The sequence below is a fragment of the Salvia hispanica genome, chromosome 4, assembly GCF_023119035.1.
Source record: "Salvia hispanica cultivar TCC Black 2014 chromosome 4, UniMelb_Shisp_WGS_1.0, whole genome shotgun sequence".
Lineage (NCBI taxonomy): Eukaryota > Viridiplantae > Streptophyta > Magnoliopsida > Lamiales > Lamiaceae > Salvia > Salvia hispanica.
The window spans coordinates 3,981,977-3,999,755 of NC_062968.1; the positions used below are offsets into that span (position 1 = coordinate 3,981,977).

The 17,779-nt window shown below is 38.2% G+C and overlaps 2 protein-coding genes across 2 annotated transcripts; one reads left to right on the forward strand and one right to left on the reverse strand.

Annotated features, from left to right (window-relative positions):
• Nucleotides 1-748: 748 nt before the first annotated feature.
• LOC125222154 (transcription factor MYC2-like) lies at nt 749-3,171 on the reverse strand. The gene has a single exon (XM_048124635.1). It carries the CDS (start codon nt 2,986-2,988, stop codon nt 1,093-1,095), a length of 1,896 nt encoding a protein of 631 aa, XP_047980592.1. The 5' UTR covers nt 2,989-3,171; the 3' UTR covers nt 749-1,092.
• Nucleotides 3,172-9,233: 6,062 nt separating this feature from the next.
• On the forward strand, nt 9,234-17,599 carry LOC125218307 (calphotin-like). Its single transcript, XM_048119947.1, has 34 exons — nt 9,234-10,694; nt 10,777-10,851; nt 10,934-11,011; nt 11,122-11,196; nt 11,309-11,371; nt 11,495-11,569; nt 11,682-11,756; nt 11,859-11,924; nt 12,031-12,096; nt 12,207-12,278; nt 12,385-12,465; nt 12,567-12,641; nt 12,754-12,828; nt 12,936-13,010; nt 13,122-13,196; nt 13,305-13,385; nt 13,493-13,567; nt 13,669-13,701; nt 13,850-13,930; nt 14,032-14,112; nt 14,213-14,293; nt 14,406-14,480; nt 14,582-14,626; nt 14,702-14,773; nt 14,886-14,924; nt 15,026-15,091; nt 15,167-15,238; nt 15,396-15,446; nt 15,533-15,689; nt 15,954-16,061; nt 16,292-16,452; nt 16,567-16,890; nt 16,997-17,119; nt 17,210-17,599. The coding sequence occupies exons 1-34, from the start codon at nt 9,234-9,236 to the stop codon at nt 17,336-17,338; spliced, it is 4,341 nt and encodes a 1,446-aa protein (XP_047975904.1). The 3' UTR covers nt 17,339-17,599.
• Nucleotides 17,600-17,779: the final 180 nt, after the last annotated feature.

Consider the following 17,779-nt stretch of genomic DNA (forward strand, 5'->3'; position numbering starts at 1 on the left):
TGATTGGGCAGAGGGTATTCCTATATGTTGAAAGTGAAAAGAACATTGACAGCTCATTTTATCTTGCATGCATGTAGCTTTTGGTCATATCCCTAGACTTGACTCCTTTACACATGCTTCTCATTATAACCTAATCATGAAATAATTCGATAATATACATATATAAATGTTTGTGTGTGGTTTAAGACATTAAGTATATGTCTCTTTTTCTTTTGGACAGCTTAGTACTATTAGGTATCCTTTAAAGAAGAGATTAGGCACATCACCAATATGCCCTACCTAATTGTCTTCGTCTTACAAACACCATTTCAACAGTGTAACATACCCCTATTTTTCCAAGATTGTGATGTTTGTGTGTAATGTGGGAATTATATTCATTTGATTGCATTTCCACTGGAAATTTTCCCAATTGTCTATGAATAAAAAAATATATTGCGAAAAGAAAAAAACTTTGGCAAATAGTTCATTCTTGACACTTCACATCATCATCAATATCATGCACCGAACGCAACATGTAATTGTCCCATCATCCTAGTTTAGGAACATATGAAGCTGTAACAAATTACTCCGATTCAACTAGATTCAACTAGATTCAATGCTGTAACAAATTACTCAGATTTAACTTGATTCAATGCACATAACATTTACACACACGCACAAATGTTGGTGTGTGTGTGTGAGTGTGATTGATACTCCACATTTCCATGTCCACAAATGAATCCAAGAAAGTTCAATTATAAGTCATGAATAATCCTCAAATACATTTATTCAGAAAAGAAAAACATGTGACCAAATGATCAATAGACACCAGTCCTAATCATACAAGACAGGGAAAACAAAATCCCATGTTTTATCGTGTAAAAATCAGCCTCATACGACTAGCTTGGATTCACAAATATATACATAAACACACAAACATAGAGGCTTCAGCTAAACAACAAAAACTACAAGCAATGCCAATCAGTTTGCATCCAACATTCAACATTCAGCTTAATCTTGAATCTACTCAACAAGTTATATACTTAAAACTACAGCCAAAGCACATATCTAATAGTATAAAAAAGTATTATACCATTCCAACCTCGAAAATGGCTACCGAGCTTCAGCAACTTTGGATATCAACGCTACCTTGAGCTGATCTTGGGTGAAAATCCGACCCTCCATCTTCACCGTTGCTTGCTGGATCATCAGATCGTTCACCACCGACACGCTGGCATGGTGCACTTCGAGGTCCAGCTCCATGAGGGCCACCATCAGCTTTGCAGCGGGGTGGTTCTTCTTGCTGCACTGGATGCGTATCATCGCGTCCCACCCAATGATCTTCACGTCCACGTCTATGTCCACCATGGTGCGGCCCTGCTCCGGAGGGGCAGAGTGGCGGCCCCCTTCCTTTTTGAAGGACTCGACCTGCCTCCTCAGATCATCCCTAGCGATCTCCACGTTCTGGAGCTTTGACTTGAGCTCGTTTATGTAAGCAATGGCGTCTCCAAGGAGGGAGGCTTTGTCCATCTTCGACACATTCGGGACTACAGCTCTGAGAGCGTAGAACCTCTGGTTGAGCTTCTCCCTTCTCTGCCTCTCCGCCTCCACGTGGTTGAGAGGCTCCTCGCGCCCGTTGGCTGGCTTCCTCCCACGTTTTCTAGGCCGTTTCTCGGGGTCAACCACGGTGCTGGACTCGATTTCCTTGACAACAGATGCCTCGAGATCGGAGTGATCGGATTCGATGCCAACATCGGTCTTCGTCGGGGCGGATGAGAAGGAAAGCATGCCTTCCTCGTTACTACCTCTACAAGTTGGGGATTTTTTCTTCATCTTATTGCTCTTGCTGCTGTCAGTCTCAACTCCAAACAGATTCACATTGCTATTTGCAGTATTAATCTTGGAGCTCTCTCCGAAATTAAGTATCTCTCCCGATTCAGGCCTAAAAAGAGGTTGATTGCTACCACCATGATTTTTGGGATTGCTATCATCGAACCCGAATTCGGAGAATTTCAACTCTCTAGAAACATACGCCTGGTTTTGGCTCTCATTCATAGTGGTGGAATTGATGGAATTAGGGTTTTCCTTAACTAAAAGAGGTTGATTGCTAGTAATACAAGAGGGGATTGAACTTCCCTGATTAGTGTTGGCGTTGTTGATCGCCGAATCCTTGACATCCACAGCGGAGGAAGACGGCTCCGTCAGCCACATCGCGGCAGGATCGTTCTCCGGCAAGGACCAGGAGCTCGGGCCGGAGGCGGAGCCCGTTTCCGGCCCGTTGAAATTGAACAAGGATTTGACCTTTTTCATGAGATCCGAGCTCTGGAAAATCACCTCCGTGGATCCAAGCTCAACGACGCCGTTTGGGGAGGGGATGCACACCAGCGTCTGAAGGCCGAAGCCCTGGGCCTGGCGGGCCCGTTCGCAGGGAGAAGAGGCGAGCCTGTCCGGGCCGGTGACCCAGACCGGGCTGGAGGTGAACAAGGCCTGGCCCGGGAGGCCTGAGCCGTTGACAAAATTCTGAGTCATGGAAATCAGGAAGAACCACTCGGTGTCGGTGACTTCCTCATCGACGGCGTCGACGGCTTCGTCGGGGACAGCCTGAGGGCCGGCAATCAGCGAATTGAGATCGCGGAGGACCTTCTTCCGGTGCTCCTGCTCGGCCGGGGAGGAGGCTGTGCGGCGCTTGGCCTTGTCGTCCTCGCCTTTGTAGTAGCCGTCGCCCCAGCCGAGGACCGGCGCGCCGCCGTAGTCGAGGACGGAGGACTGCCAGAAAATGGCGTAGGTCCAGCTCTCGTGGGCGGCGTCCTCGATTAAGGAGAGCAGGCGCTGCTGGAGAGTCTCCTGGTTGAAAAATTGGGGGAGGGGAGGGGAGGGAGGGGTGAGGGGGTATGAGGGGGTTTGGTGGTGAGAGGAGGGCCAGAAGGAAGTGAGATCGGAGAAGGCGTCCATCACGGCGGAATCGCCGTCCATGGCTGCGGCGGCGCTGCTAGCAGGCCACTGGTTCATCGGAGCCGTTGATCGGTTATTCCATACACCGGATTGAGAAAATTGGAAGCAGAAGCAGAGTTATCTGTGAGGAGAGAGAAAAAGAGGGATTTGTGGCTGTGGAGATGGAAAAGCAAGCAGCTAGAGAGAGAAAGAGAGAAGGGGAGATTAGGGAGGGATTAGGGATAATCTGGGGTTATGGCATATTTGGGTAGCTGAAACAGAGTAATTTTTATAATTTAGGTGGATACTGTCAATCTGTTTAGTGTTAATCTAATTCAACTTGCATATATTATAATGATATATTCCTCATCGCCATCGCATATTATTTAACTACAAGGAAAAAAACATGACTCACTAGTAAAAGTGGTGGTAGTTGTGTTAAAATAAAGGGTTTATTCATTATTGCTAGTATTTACTTTTTTTCTCAGTCCCACCTTAGTAGGAGAAAGATTAAAGCTTTTACAAGAATAAATAAATAATTTAATTAACTTGGAACTATAAAAAAAATACTACTAACTATTGTGAAACAGTAGAACACTAGCTTACTTTTAAATTTCAACTCCATTTCACAAAAATAATAACTTTGTGTCAATTATACATTTGTTGGAAATTAGGCCCACCCAATCAGTGACGGAGGCCTAAAAGACACAAATTTTAAATAGTTTGGTATACATATATAGTTTGGAACGACACACTGTAAATACGCATTATATTTCAAATCTGAAAATACACAAGTATTAAAAGATGATTTATTAAAATAAGATAGCTTGATATCAGTAAATTAAGGAAACATCTTAGGAAACGGTAGCAGAACTACAACAGCATCTTCAATAATGACGTTAGCGGGATAATATTGAAGAGATAGAGAGATAGGAAAAATTAAGAATCACAAATGGAGTATGATTTAAATGAATGGTATTTATGACTTTCTATCTCGAATTTGCTTATATGTTACGAGAATAAATATTTTAGCCGTATAAAAGTAACCGTTTTCATTATTAAAATCTCTATATATCACGAAACTTAAATTCATTTTTGTATTTTTATACTAAACAACATTAAAATATGGGTGTATAATGTAGCAACTGCAAAATTTTGTGAGACATATACACAAAATTGACGTCAAATTCGAATTTAGTTGGAGTAAAATTACTATTTTGTATATGATATAAACTCAAAAATAGATTTAAGTAGAATAGTATCTATTTTTAGGTTTACATTAAAACAAACCCAAGTTACTTTTTCAATTTTTTTGAGTGAAAAAAATACTACAGTAGTAAATAAAGAATATACTTTTAAGTTTGAATTTGGCACTATTGGTCGGCATAAAATTATTACTCCATTTAATAGTATGATATTTATATTAAAATAAATTTGAATTTAGTGTAAATAGCTGCAGATATTTTTCTGATTTTGTATATGTAAGTAAAATAAATTGCATTTCAATTATTCAGCTCGATGACAAAGTTATAAGATTTCGAATTTTCAACAAAAATAAGTATAGTCATATTTTAGATTTATTGAGATGGTTATACACTTACTTATCTCTTATAAATAGATCTAACATGGGATGTGATATCGATTCTAAAAAAAATATATTGGTACACTTTTGGTGGTAAAATGATCTAACTAAAAAGCGAGTGTTATATTGCGTTCATTTTGTATTTAGGGTATAAAATAAAATGGTTAATAAGTAGTAGTCTCAAACACATGAAACCACCTTGTTTTAGTAAAAACTAAGAAGATTTAAATGTACATTTGTTTCATTGACTATACAAATTTTACCTCCACATATGGTTAACAGTGTTTTGTATCACCGACTTTCCATTTCTCTTGCAGAAAAAAGGCGATTCCGTCGTCTTAGCGGCCCCCACACTCCGGTCCGATATCATATAAGGGGGTTCAATCAGGATACACAGTAGCCCATTAAAGGGGAGGCCTTAATTTGAACCCAAACTCTAAAATGACTACTTCATTTTATGTGTTTAAGGTGGCAAATTTTTTTACCTCCAAACCTAATGCGACGAGATGAATCAACTTTCTATCATAAGATTTTGTACAATGCGCTATTTTATCTAAAACTCTAAGAGTTTAAGATATCTGATGAAAAGAATAAAAGTTGAAGCCATTATTTGCAATACATTGAAAAGTTTGAGACTTTGAGAGATGAAACACTATTTATCATAAATAAATAAATACTAGTTAGTATCGGGGACGGATTCAAAAAATTATAATAGGAGGGGCAAAAATATTAATATATAAATAAACAAATATAAAAATATAACAAAATATAATATATTATTATATGAATAAACAAATATAAAGACAAATTAGGTCTTTCTCTATTTTATAAGGCTTTGTTTATTTTAATTTGAGGAAAAAGGGAAAAGAAATATTTTATTATAGTAAGAAAGTGGCATGAATATTTAGGAGAAGGGGCAAATGACTTTCTTTTTCTTTTAATGAAGGGGGGCAAATTAGTGTTAGAATATACTCCCTCCGTCCCATAAAAGTTGAGACAAAATTTTTGGGCACGGAGATTAAGAATTTATATTAAATAAATAGGAGAGATGAAAAAAGTAGGAAAGATAAGAGAGAGTAAAGTAAATGATGGAATAAAGTAATAGTGATTAGATGTTTTGTCTTTTGTTAAAAAAGAAAATGACTCAACTTTATTGGAACGGACTAAAAAGGAATACGACTCGACTTTTATGAGACGGAGGGAGTATATTATAATAAATTATATCTATATGTATGCATGTCAATGGAAAGTTGAGCTGGGGCAATTGCCCCTTCTCACTATACATTACATCCGTCCCTGGTTAGTATACTATGTAGTGAATACTAGTAATAAATTGGGGACAAGGATCAACTCGACAAAATGCAATGTTTATTGAATCAAATTTAGCATGTCTATTCAACCAGGCGCAATGATGTACTACGATTTAAATAGAAATGTCAATTAGAATAGAATCGAAACAGTTTTGGTTTTAGAACTAAAACTAATGGAGTACTTCATATAAACAGAATTAGAATTTCGATGTCTTTTTGTTCTAGAAACTACATGTTAATCATCAATTCGAATCATTGCTTCACAAGGACTTGCGAGCCTAGACGTAGGCTTCAGCCGAACGATTATCCATCCATACCACAATAAGAGTAATATTTTGGCATTTTTGCATTTCAGTCGTCTCACAATAAGAGTCACAATTCACTTTTACCGTAAATAGTAAGTAGGTCTCACATTCTACTAACTTAATTCGCTTACATTTTATTATAAAACTAATATAAAAAAAAGTGATCACATATTCTATTAATTTTTTTAACTCATTATTCCTTACATTTTTAAAATCTATGCCCGCACCAAGTGTCACTCCTATTGTGAGATTAGGAGTAATTTATTTTTAAAAAATTAGCAATTTTAGGAAAGAAGTAAGTTTCTACATAAATAGCTAGTTTACATCAGTTAATTTATATTTTTCTTTCACAAGATTATTATCTATAAACATTTTATCAAAAATCACACACCCTCGAATTGTCCAATCTCCAATTTACAATATTTCTCATTTCACACTAACTAGGCGTGCATAATTCGTAAATATAGATGTGTTAATTAAGAGTTACTGTATTAGTTTGGACTTGTTATATATGGCTGATTTCATGCTCTATGCACTACGTTGTAGTACGATATCTAGTTTGCTATTCATAGTGCACCATATATTGTCGCGCTCAATAATATTAACGTGGCGTCCACTTAATTATCAGATCATTAATAATCGAAACAGTCTATTAAACACTCAAAACATTACGGTTTTTTTTTTTTTTTTTTTTTTTTTTTTTTTTTTTTTTTTTTAAGTAAATCTCCCGTAATTAATTTGTGTATTTCTTCCCCTCTATTTTTTATCGACAAATATACGTAAATTTTAAAGTCTAAACCATGGTGAACTTAAACTCGTGATCTTTAATTCAGACATCAACCATTCTACCGACACACACTTTATGTTTCTTCTTATGCCACCACTTCTTGTAATTTTTATATTAGTGGTTCGACCCGAAACGACAAATTAGAGTGGGTTAGCATATGTGACGATGGCCCAGGGCTCACTCACTATCTATGGGGTCCCAAAAATGTCAAACAAATAATGATGTATGCTTTGATTTGGTATTTGTGTTGTGTACTCGCATTACAAACTGATTTATACAAAGATCTATTAAGATTGTCGTTCCTATATTTACACAAAATATGGTCACGACTGACAAATGAAAATGATGTGATTACAAAGTTTACAGGAGCTAGATATGGTTATCTTATTTCTTATACATTAATATTCAATTTTATTAAAACAAGATGGATAATCATATCTGACTTATAAGGACTTTATAATTATATCACTATCATTTTTCAGTGATAATTATATCTTATGTAATGTGGCCTAATGTAATAACATAAGATAAATGGGATGGCAACATGTTTTTCAATATTTGAATGTAGGTAAAAAATATCATGTAATTTTTAAAAATTTGTATTTTTCTACGAACTTTGAACTTAACATATAATATCACAAACTTAAATAGTTGTTGAATTTTTCCACTAATGATAAATCCAAATGTATATTAAAATGAGACAGATAATCATATCTAGTTTTTAACTTCTTAGTGACTTTGTAATCACATTAATATCATTTTTCAAGTGGTAACCATATCTTCTGTGATGTTATAACAGAGGAAATGTAACTGGATTTGCAAGTGGAAAAAATTCAAAATTATTTAAATTCGTAATAACTTTTAAATTTTTTTTGTGATATTAGCCCGCCATTATTTTCTACCGTTCCTTCTTCACCCTTTTCGCCAACCAGCCACCCAAAACCAAAATTTTATTCCCAAATGTTTATAACATTTACATGGGCATTTAAAAGAGGCCCATGTGATATATAGATTGATGGATCAAATGTTGGAGGTCCATTATCTTTGTGGCAGTCCAATTACTAAAATCCAACTAGTTGCGTATGTAATCCTAAATTCTAGTAGAGAAAGTAAAAAAACTGGTATGAGTATGTAATCCTAAATCCTGATAAAGAATGTAAAATTTTTACAAATATCTTGAAGTTTATCTTTTAACTACTATCACCCACGTGCCCGATGCACGACCCATTTTTTTTTATTTAAACTTATTTTATACTGTAAAATAATTTTATAAATTCATAAAAATATCATGAAATCTGAAATCATAACTATATAAAATAAAAAATAATTATTAAAAAATATAAAATCAAATAAAGAAAAAAAAACACATATACCAAATGAGAAATAATATTATTATTTCAAGTTCTAAAATCACAAATTTATACAATAGCAATTTATTGTAAATAAAACTCATAACCAAATAAGTTTATAAACCAAAAATTGCACACAAATCACGTATCATTTAAATCACTTTTAGATTCATACTACAAAAGATCAATCACAAACACATGTCAATAAAAACAATATATAAATATATATTAGAAGATAGCCAAATTGATCAAAATCATCAATAAAAATACAGCAAAATAGCATGGAATATACAACCGATATCAATATGCATGCATTTAGCCGAAAAACAAAAAAAAACTGGTTGCATACCCTAACAACATACCCCGCATCTACCACCCATACCATGTCCAAGAAAAATAAATGCATAAGAGTTGCCACTAACCTAATATTCATATAGAGTACTACATGAAAAATTTATACATTTGACACTTTATAATAGTACATGAAGAAAAGGTAAAAACAATCACATAATTAAGCTTGACACTTCAAAACATACATCACTTCCACAATAAAGACCTGCAAGGAGAACAATATAAACAACATGATTGATGATCAACCATGATCAACCATTAAGAGTAGCAATATTAAAAGAAAAAATAAGGTAAACAGAGCATAAAAGCATATGCAGTTCACAATTCACACACGGAATTATTAATAACACAATATATTCATATTTAATACTATCAACGGCATTCATGCAAAATTACAGTAGTAGTCATCGACGGTCCATGTAAATTCTCACTCTAGAATCCGCCCAACTTTGACTCTGACAGATTAATAACTGAATTCAAAATCCCAAAATTTCCCTCGCTTTTCAACAGAATTTGTAACTTCCTCCTTTCTCTACATTCAACAGCAGTTATCTCTCTCACACCACCTTCCTTCTCCACAAATCCATTTCCAAATTCTGCAAAAAATATCTCCCAATTCTCGACTTCTTGGATTCCGAAATGACGGGTGAAAAGAAACCCGCTGAACCACCTGCTCCGATCGATCCAAAACCGCCTGCTTCGGTCGATTCAACACCGCCTGCTCCGGTTGATCCAACACCGCCTGCTCCGGTCGATCAAACGCCTCCTGCTCCGGTCGATCCAAACCCTCCTGCTCCGGTCGATCCAAACCCTCCTGCTCCAGTTGATTCAACACCGCCTGCTCCGGTTGATCCAACCCCGACTTCTCCTGTCGATCCAACCCCTCTTGCTCCGGTCGATCAAACGCCTCCTGCCCCGGTCGATTCAACACCGCCTGCTCCGGTCGATCAAACCCCTCCTGCTCCGGTCGATCCAAACCCTCCTGCTCCGGTCGATTCAACACCGCCTGCTCCGGTTGATCCAACCCCGACTTCTCCTGTCGATCCAACCCCTCTTGCTCCGGTCGATCAAACGCCTCCTGCCCCGGTCGATTCAACACCGCCTGCTCCGGTCGATCAAACCCCTCCCGCTCCGGTCGATCAAACCCCTCCCGCTCCGGTCGATCAAACCCCTCCTGCTCCGGGCGATTCAACACCGCCTGCTCCTGTCGATTCAACACCGCCTGCTCCGATCGATCAAACCCCTCCTGCTCCGGCCGATCAAACCCCTTCTGCCCCGGTCGATCAAACGCCTCCTGCTCCGGTTGATATAACCCCTCCCGCTCCGGTCGATCAAACCCCTCCCGCTCCGGTCGATCAAACCCCTCCCGCTCCGGTCGATCAAACCCCGTCCGCTCCGGTCGATCAAACCCCTCCCGCTCCGGTCGATCAAACCCCTCCCGCTCCGGTCGATTCAACACCGCCTGCTCCGGTCGATTCAACTCCGCCTTCTCCAGTCGATCAAACCCCACCTGCTCCGGTCGATCAAACCCCTTCGGCTCCGGTCGATCAAACCCCGCCTGCTCCGGTCGATCAAACCCCTTCGGATCCGGTCGATCAAACCCCTCCCGCTCCGTTCGATCAAACCCCTCCTGCTCCGGTCGATTCAACTCCGCCTTCTCCAGTCGATCAAACCCCGCCTGCTCCGGTCGATCAAACCCCTTCGGATCCGGTCGATCAAACCCCTCCTGCTCCGGTCGATCAAACCCCTCCTGCTCCGGTCGATTCAACACCGCCTGCTCCGATCGATCAAACCCCTCCTGCTCCGGTCGATAAAACCCCTCCTGCTCCGGTCGATCAAATCCCTCCTGCTCCGGTCGATAAAACGCCGCCTGCTCCAGTCGATCCAACCCCGCCTCCCGAGGAGGAAGTGAGTGCAAAGGAAATGCGCGACGCGCTTTACAACTTACCGTGGAGTTCGATTTTCGCCCCCTATCCTCATATTGAATATCAAGGAGGAACGAATTTCATATATTGTGAGAGTTCTTCCACTGATAGCAGTAGTAGTGAAGACGACGACATAGCTCCAGTTGTTGACTTGGCTAAGCATCCTGAACTCCCAGTAAGCCGCTTAATCTTGTTTTCTTGACTTCTGATTTTACATATATCTGTTTAATTGTGTATTTCCTTTTATTTGGAAGCAGTTATGTGAGACCGGGCCTTCATCTCCGGTTCTATCACCTACGGAAAAGGCCGATGCAGAAAATCTTGTTTATGCAGTAAGCCGCTTAATCTAGTTTTCTTGATTTCTTATTTTGTAGTAGTACATATCTGTTTATTCGTGTCTTTCCTTTTGGGAAGCGGTTATGTGAGACCGGGCTTTTATCTCCGGTTCATTCACCTCCGGAAGGGGCTGTAGCAGAAAATCTATCCGATCATGTAATAGCCCCTTTTCTTGACTACTCATACTTGATTTGGTGTTTCTTGTTTTCTTGATTTCTGATTTTACATGTCTGTTTAATTGTGTCTTTCCTTTTATTTGGAAGCAGAAATCTGAGGCCGCGCCTTCATCTCCTGTTATTTCACCTCTGCAAGGATTCGAATCAAAAAACCTATTCGATCATGTAATAGTCCTTTTACTTGATTACTCTTACTTGAGTTGGTGTTTCTTGTTTTCTTGACTTCTTATTTTACATATGTCTGTTTAATTGTGTCTTTCCTTTTATTTGGAAGCAGCTATCTGAGACCGTGCCTTCATGTCCGGTTCTTTCACCTCCGGAAGGGGCCGTAGCAGAAAAGGTATATGATCATGTAACAGTCCCTTTTCTTGGCTACTCTTACTTATTCGGTGTTTCTTGTTTTCATGACTTCTGATTTTACACATGTCTGTTTAATTGTGTCTTTCCTTTTATTTGGAAGCAGAAATGTGAGGCCGCGCTTTCATCTCCTGATCTTTCACCTCTGGAAGGGGTCGTATCAAAAAATCCATTCGATCATGTAATAGTCCGTTTACTTGACCACTCTTTCTTGAGTTGGTGTTTCTTGTTTTCTTGACTTCTTATTTTACATATGTCTGTTTAATTGTGTCTTTCCTTTTATTTGGAAGCAGTTATCTGAGACCGTGCCTTCATCTCCGGTTCTTTCACCTCCGGAAGGGGCCGTAGCAGAAAATGTATCCGATCATGTAACAGTCCCTTTTCTTGGCTACTCTTACTTATTTGGTGTTTTTTTCTTGACTTCTGATTTTACATATATCTGTTGTGTCTTTCCTTTTATTTGGAAGCAGATATCTGAGACCGGGTCTTTTCTTTCACCTCCGGAATCGGCCGTGGCAGAAATTCTATCTGATCATGTAACAGTCCCTTTTCTTGACTACTCATACTTGATTTGGTGTTTCTTGTTGTCTTGACTTCTGATTTTACATATATCTATTGTTTGCTTCTTTTATTTGGAAGCAGATATCTGAGACCTCGTCTATTGTTTCACCTCTGGAAGGGGCCATAGCAGAAAATATACCTGATCATGTAATAGTCCCTTTTCTTGACTACTCTTACTTGATTTGGCGTTTCTTGTTTTCTTGATTTCTGATTTTACATGTCTGTTTTATTGTGTCCTTCCTTTTATTTGGAAGCAGAAATGTGAGATCGCGCCTTCATCTCCGGTTCTTTCACCTCCAGAAGGGGCCGTAGCAGAAAATCTAGATCATGTAACAGTCCCTTTTCTTGACTACTCTTATATATTTGGTGTTCCTTGTTTTCTTGACTTCTGATTTTACATATATCTGTTGTGTCTTTGCTATTATTTGGAAGCAGATATCTGAGACTGGATCTTCATCTCCTGTTCTTTTACCTCCGGAAGGGGCCGTAGCAGAAAATCTATCCGATCATGTACCCGTACCTTTTCTTGACTACTCATACTTGATTTGGTGTTTCTTGTTGTCTTGACTTCTGATTTTACATATATCTGTTGTGTCTTTCCTTTTATTTGGAAGCAGATATCTGAGACCGGGTCTTCATCTCCGATTGTTTCACCTCCGGAAGGGGCCATAGCAGAAAATATACCCGATCATGTAATAGTCCCTTTTCTTGACTACACTTACTTGATTTGGTGTTTCTTGTTTTCTTGATTTCTGATTTTACATATGTCTGTTCAATTGTGTCTTTCCTTTTATTTGGAAGCAGAAATGTGAGACCGTGCCTTCGTCTCCAGTTCTTTCACTTCCAGAAGGGGCCGTAGCAAAAAATCTGTCAGATCATGTAATAGTCCCTTTTCTTGACTACTCATACTTGATTTGGTGTTTCTTGTTGTCTTGACTTCTGATTTTACATATATCTGTTGTGTCTTTCCTTTTATTTGGAAGCAGATATCTGAGACCGGGTCTTCATCTCTGATTGTTTCACCTCCGGAAGGGGCCATAGCAGAAAATATACCCGATCATGTAATAGTCCCTTTTCTTGACTACACTTACTTGATTTGGTGTTTCTTGTTCTTGTTTTTCTGATTTTACATATGTCTGTTCAATTGTGTCTTTCCTTTTATTTGGAAGCAGAAATGTGAGACCGTGCCTTCGTCTCCAGTTCTTTCAAATCCAGAAGTGGCCGTAGCAAAAAATCTGTCAGATCATGTAATAGTCCCTTTTCTTGACTACTCTTACTTGATTTGATGTTTCTTGTTTTTATATGATTTATGATTTTACATATGTCTGGTTAATTGTGTCTTTCCTTTTATTTAGAAGCAGAAATGTGAGACCGTGCCTTCGTCTCCGGTTCTTTCACCTCCAGAAGGGGCCGTAGCAAAAACTCTGTCCGATCATGTAATAGTCCTTTCACTTGATTACTCTTACTTGATTTGGTGTTTCTTATTTTCTTGACTTCTGACTTTACATGTATCTGTTGTGTGTTTCCTTTTATTTATAAGCAGTTACCTGCGACTCGGGCTTTATCTCCTGGTTTTTCACCTCGGCCATTGGCCAAGGCAAAAAATCTATCAGATCATGTAATAGTCCTTTCACTTGATTACTCTTACTTGATTTGGTGTTTCTTATTTTCTTGACTTCTGATTTTACATATATCTGTTGTCTCTTTCCTTTTATTTAGAAGCAGTTACCTGCGACTCGGGCTTTATCTCAGGTTTTTTCACCTTGGCCATTGGCCAAAGCAGAAACTCTATCCGATCATGTCATAGTCATTTCACTTGATTACTCTTACTTGATTTGGTGTTTCTTATTTCTTGACTTCTGATTTTACGTATATCTGTTGTGTCTTTCCTTTTATTTAGAAGCAGTTACCTGCGACTCGGGCTTTATCTCAGGGTTTTTCACCTCGGCCATTGGCCAAAGCAGAAACTCTATCCGATCATGTAATAGTCATTTCACTTGATTACTCTTACTTGATTTGGTGTTTCTTATTTTCTTGACTTCTGATTTTACGTATATCTGTTGTGTCTTTCCTTTTATTTAGAAGCAGTTACCTGCGACTCGGGCTTTAACTCCTGTTTTTTCACCTCGGCCATTGGCCAAAGCAGAAACTCTATCCGTTCATGTAATAGTCATTTCACTTGACTACTCTTACTTGATTTGGTGTTTCTTGTTTTCATGATTCTGATTTTACATATATCTGTTGTGTCTTTCCTTTTATTTAGAAGCAGTTACCTGCGACTCGGGCTTTAACTCCTGTTTTTTCACCTCGGCCATTGGCCAAAGCAGAAACTCTATCCGATCATGTAATAGTCCCTTTTCTTGCCTACTCTTACTTGATTTGGTGTTTCTTGTTTTCTTGATTTCTGATTTTACATATGTGTGTTTAATTGTGTCTTTCCTTTTATTTGTAAGCAGAAACGTGAGACCGCGCCTTCATCTCAGGTTCTTCCACGTCCAGAAGGGGCCGTAGCAAAAAATCTATCAGATCATGTAATAGTCCTTTTACTTTATTACTCATACTTGATTTGGTGTTTCTTGTTTTCATGACTTCTGATTTTACATATATCTGTTGTGTCTTTCCTGTTATTTAGAAGAAGTTACCTGCTGGGACTTGGCCTTCACCTTGGCCATATCAGGTAATAGTCCCTTTTATTGACTTCTGATTTTACATATATCTGTTTATTTGCGGCTTTCCTTTTATTTGGAAGCAGATATGGAATGTGCCTCCATCTCCAGTTCTTTCACCTGTGGAAGGTTACATAGTAAATCAACCTTATTATAGAGTAATAATCTCTTTTCTTGACTACTCATACTTGATTTGGTGTTTCTTGTTTTCTTGATTTCTGATTTTACATATGTGTGTTTAATTGTGTCTTTCCTTTTATTTGTAAGCAGCGTCCAGCAGGGGGCCGAGCAGAACCTATAATAGATTATGTAATAGTCCTTTTACTTGATTACTCATACTTGATTTGGTGTTTCTTGTTTTCATGACTTCTGATTTTACATATATCTGTTGTGTCTTTCCTTTTATTTAGCAGCTGCAACCTGATGGGACTTGGGCTCCATCTTCGCTTTTTGCAGATCGGCCATTGGTCGATCAGGTAATGGTCCCTTTTCTTGACTTCTGATTTTACATATATCTGTTTATTTGCGGCTTTCCTTTTATTTGGAAGCAGGTGCGGCACGCGCCTCCATATACAGTTATTCCACCTGTGGAAGAGGACATAGAAAATCAACCATATTGTAGCGTAATAATCTCTTTTCTTGACTACTCATACTTGATTTGGTGTTTCTTTTGATTATATAAGATTGGTGTTTATTTGATTATATAAGATTGGTGTTTCTTAACCCGAATATTGGTGTTTATTTGATTATATAAGATTAATAAACTGATTTTCCTGCCAGGATGATGGGGAAGATGTTGATACATATGATCCAACTGAGTTCGTTCATTTAGTAAGCCATTTTCTGATGTAATATTAACCCAATATAGTGTTTATCGGTTACTAGTCGTACATAATTATGTGTGTAATTATTGACAGGGAGCCGGCCTGGTGAATATAGACAATATATGCTTCATGAATTCGGTTTTGCAATGCTTGGTGCATACTGTGCCATTTTTTGAGGCCATTATTTACCAAAATAACCCAGTGCTGTGCGTTTGTAAGGGCATCTCCAAGGAGAGAGGTAGATGGATAGGTAAACCAATATAACTACCACATTTACCTTTTTTTCATGAAAAATCATTCTCCAAGGGGAGAGGTATTTGAGAAGATATTATACCTTTTCCCATTTTGAAGAGGTATCTTTACCTCCCCATCAATGGAGAGGTAAAATCGTGAATACATGATATACCTTTTCTATATACCTTCTCTCCTTTGAGTTCGATGCTAATTTAGTGTAATTTCCTTGGTGGATGAGTTATTGGCGATCAACATTTAATGTTTTTGAACTCAACTGCAGATCCCAATGAAACGTTCTGTATAAAGTGCAGCCTCGAAGAGCTATTTCAATGTGTTACTTCAGGAAGGAAATATTATCTGCCTGACACACTAGCTCAGAATTTAAGCAGTATCACTTTTTTAACGTATACTTAGATATGCAGAGTTTCAATAAATGAAACTCGAGCTCAATCTTGAACTCGAGTTTCAAGATTTGGTTTTTTGAACTGTGTATAAAATTGTCATAATGAGCACTGAGGGCTATCATTTGTTCAAGTTTGTGGCTTTTGAATTGTGTGCACGTTTATTCAAGCAATTCTGTTGATTGTTTTCTCAATGATTCTTTGACTCAACTGCTAGACCTTGCACCTCACTTCAAATGGGGTCAACAGGCGGATGCTCATGAATTCCTTTTGCATCTATGGATTAGACTAACGCAGTGTGACAAGTATTTTGAAGATGAGGATAATGAACATAAAATCTTAGTCACACAACTGTTTGGTGGCCGTCTTGTCAACAAGGTGATATCAGTATTCTTCACCCTCTTTTGTTTGTGATGTGCAGAGTTTTCCTCAATTCCATGAAGCATGGTTATAGTTTGTAAGCTGAAATTTACATTGCTCTGTTACCTGCAGATCATGTGTTCATGTGGTATGACTTCTAGTAAGACAGAGGATGTATGGGACCTGCAATTACCTATCGAGAATTCGGACACTCTCATTGGTGCTCTGCAAGCTTATTTAGTATCAATGGTACCTGACTTTCGCTGTGAAAATTGTGGGAATGAAGGTATAGTACAGAAAATTGAGCTGGATCGGCTTCAACCTGTTGTCACGTTTCACCTGAAGAGGTTTGACAGTCTGAACAACAAAATCAACAAGCATGTGTCGTTTCCACCTCTGTTGGACTTGCTACCTTTCGCTCCTAGAAAAGTGACTTTTTTCACTAGTATAGACAAAGTGAGTTTTTATTTTAGTTTATTAATCCCAAAAAACAAAAGGATGGTCTTTTTATTGTTCTGGTGTTTATTCTTAAGTTTCAATGTCTTTTTTGCTGGTTTTGCAGATGCAGATATACTACGAGCTCTATGCTATTATAGTGCATGAAGGGGAGACACCGGCCGCAGGTCATTACTACAGCTTTATTCGCGTGAATGCCAATGAGTGGTACAGATATGATGATACACAAGTAATGCACTGAAACCTCTTTATCATACTTGTTGTGTTACTTTGTTTCGTAAATTTATCTATTTAATAGTTGAGTATTCTACTTGTGTAGATTACAGCTGTAGATGAAGAAGAAGTTTTCAAGCAGATGGCTTATATTCTTTTCTATCGTCCGTTCAACTCGCCCAGCTTTACAGATGCCGTTCGAGCTATGCGATCAGAGACTACCGACGCTATGTGAAGGTGCAAAAAGAAAAGATGAAGCTGGTAAAGATCCAAGTTTGATTGGTGAGAAAAAAGCTGCTGTGGTTGCTGAGAAAAAAGGTGCTGATAAAAATAAAAGTTCGATTTCTGAGGAAAATTGGCAGATTCAGAAACGAAGGAGATAAAAAATATGTGGAGGGTAGAGACAGTGATCCTCTGTCAAGTACAGATTTTGGCAATTGTTTGAATATTAACTCTTGATTCAATACCCAATATATGCTTTAGGCAATTCATTGCACAATTTGTGAGGAAAATAATTGCAGTATATACTCTATTGTTGTTTTCTTTTGCAAGTACATGTGCTAAAAATTGGATGTTTAAGTAAAGTAGTTGGTTCTGAATTTGCAGTTAGATACGAAAATAAGTGAACTTTGATTGGAAATGAAAGTTGAAACACATAATATGGCCTTTGATTTAT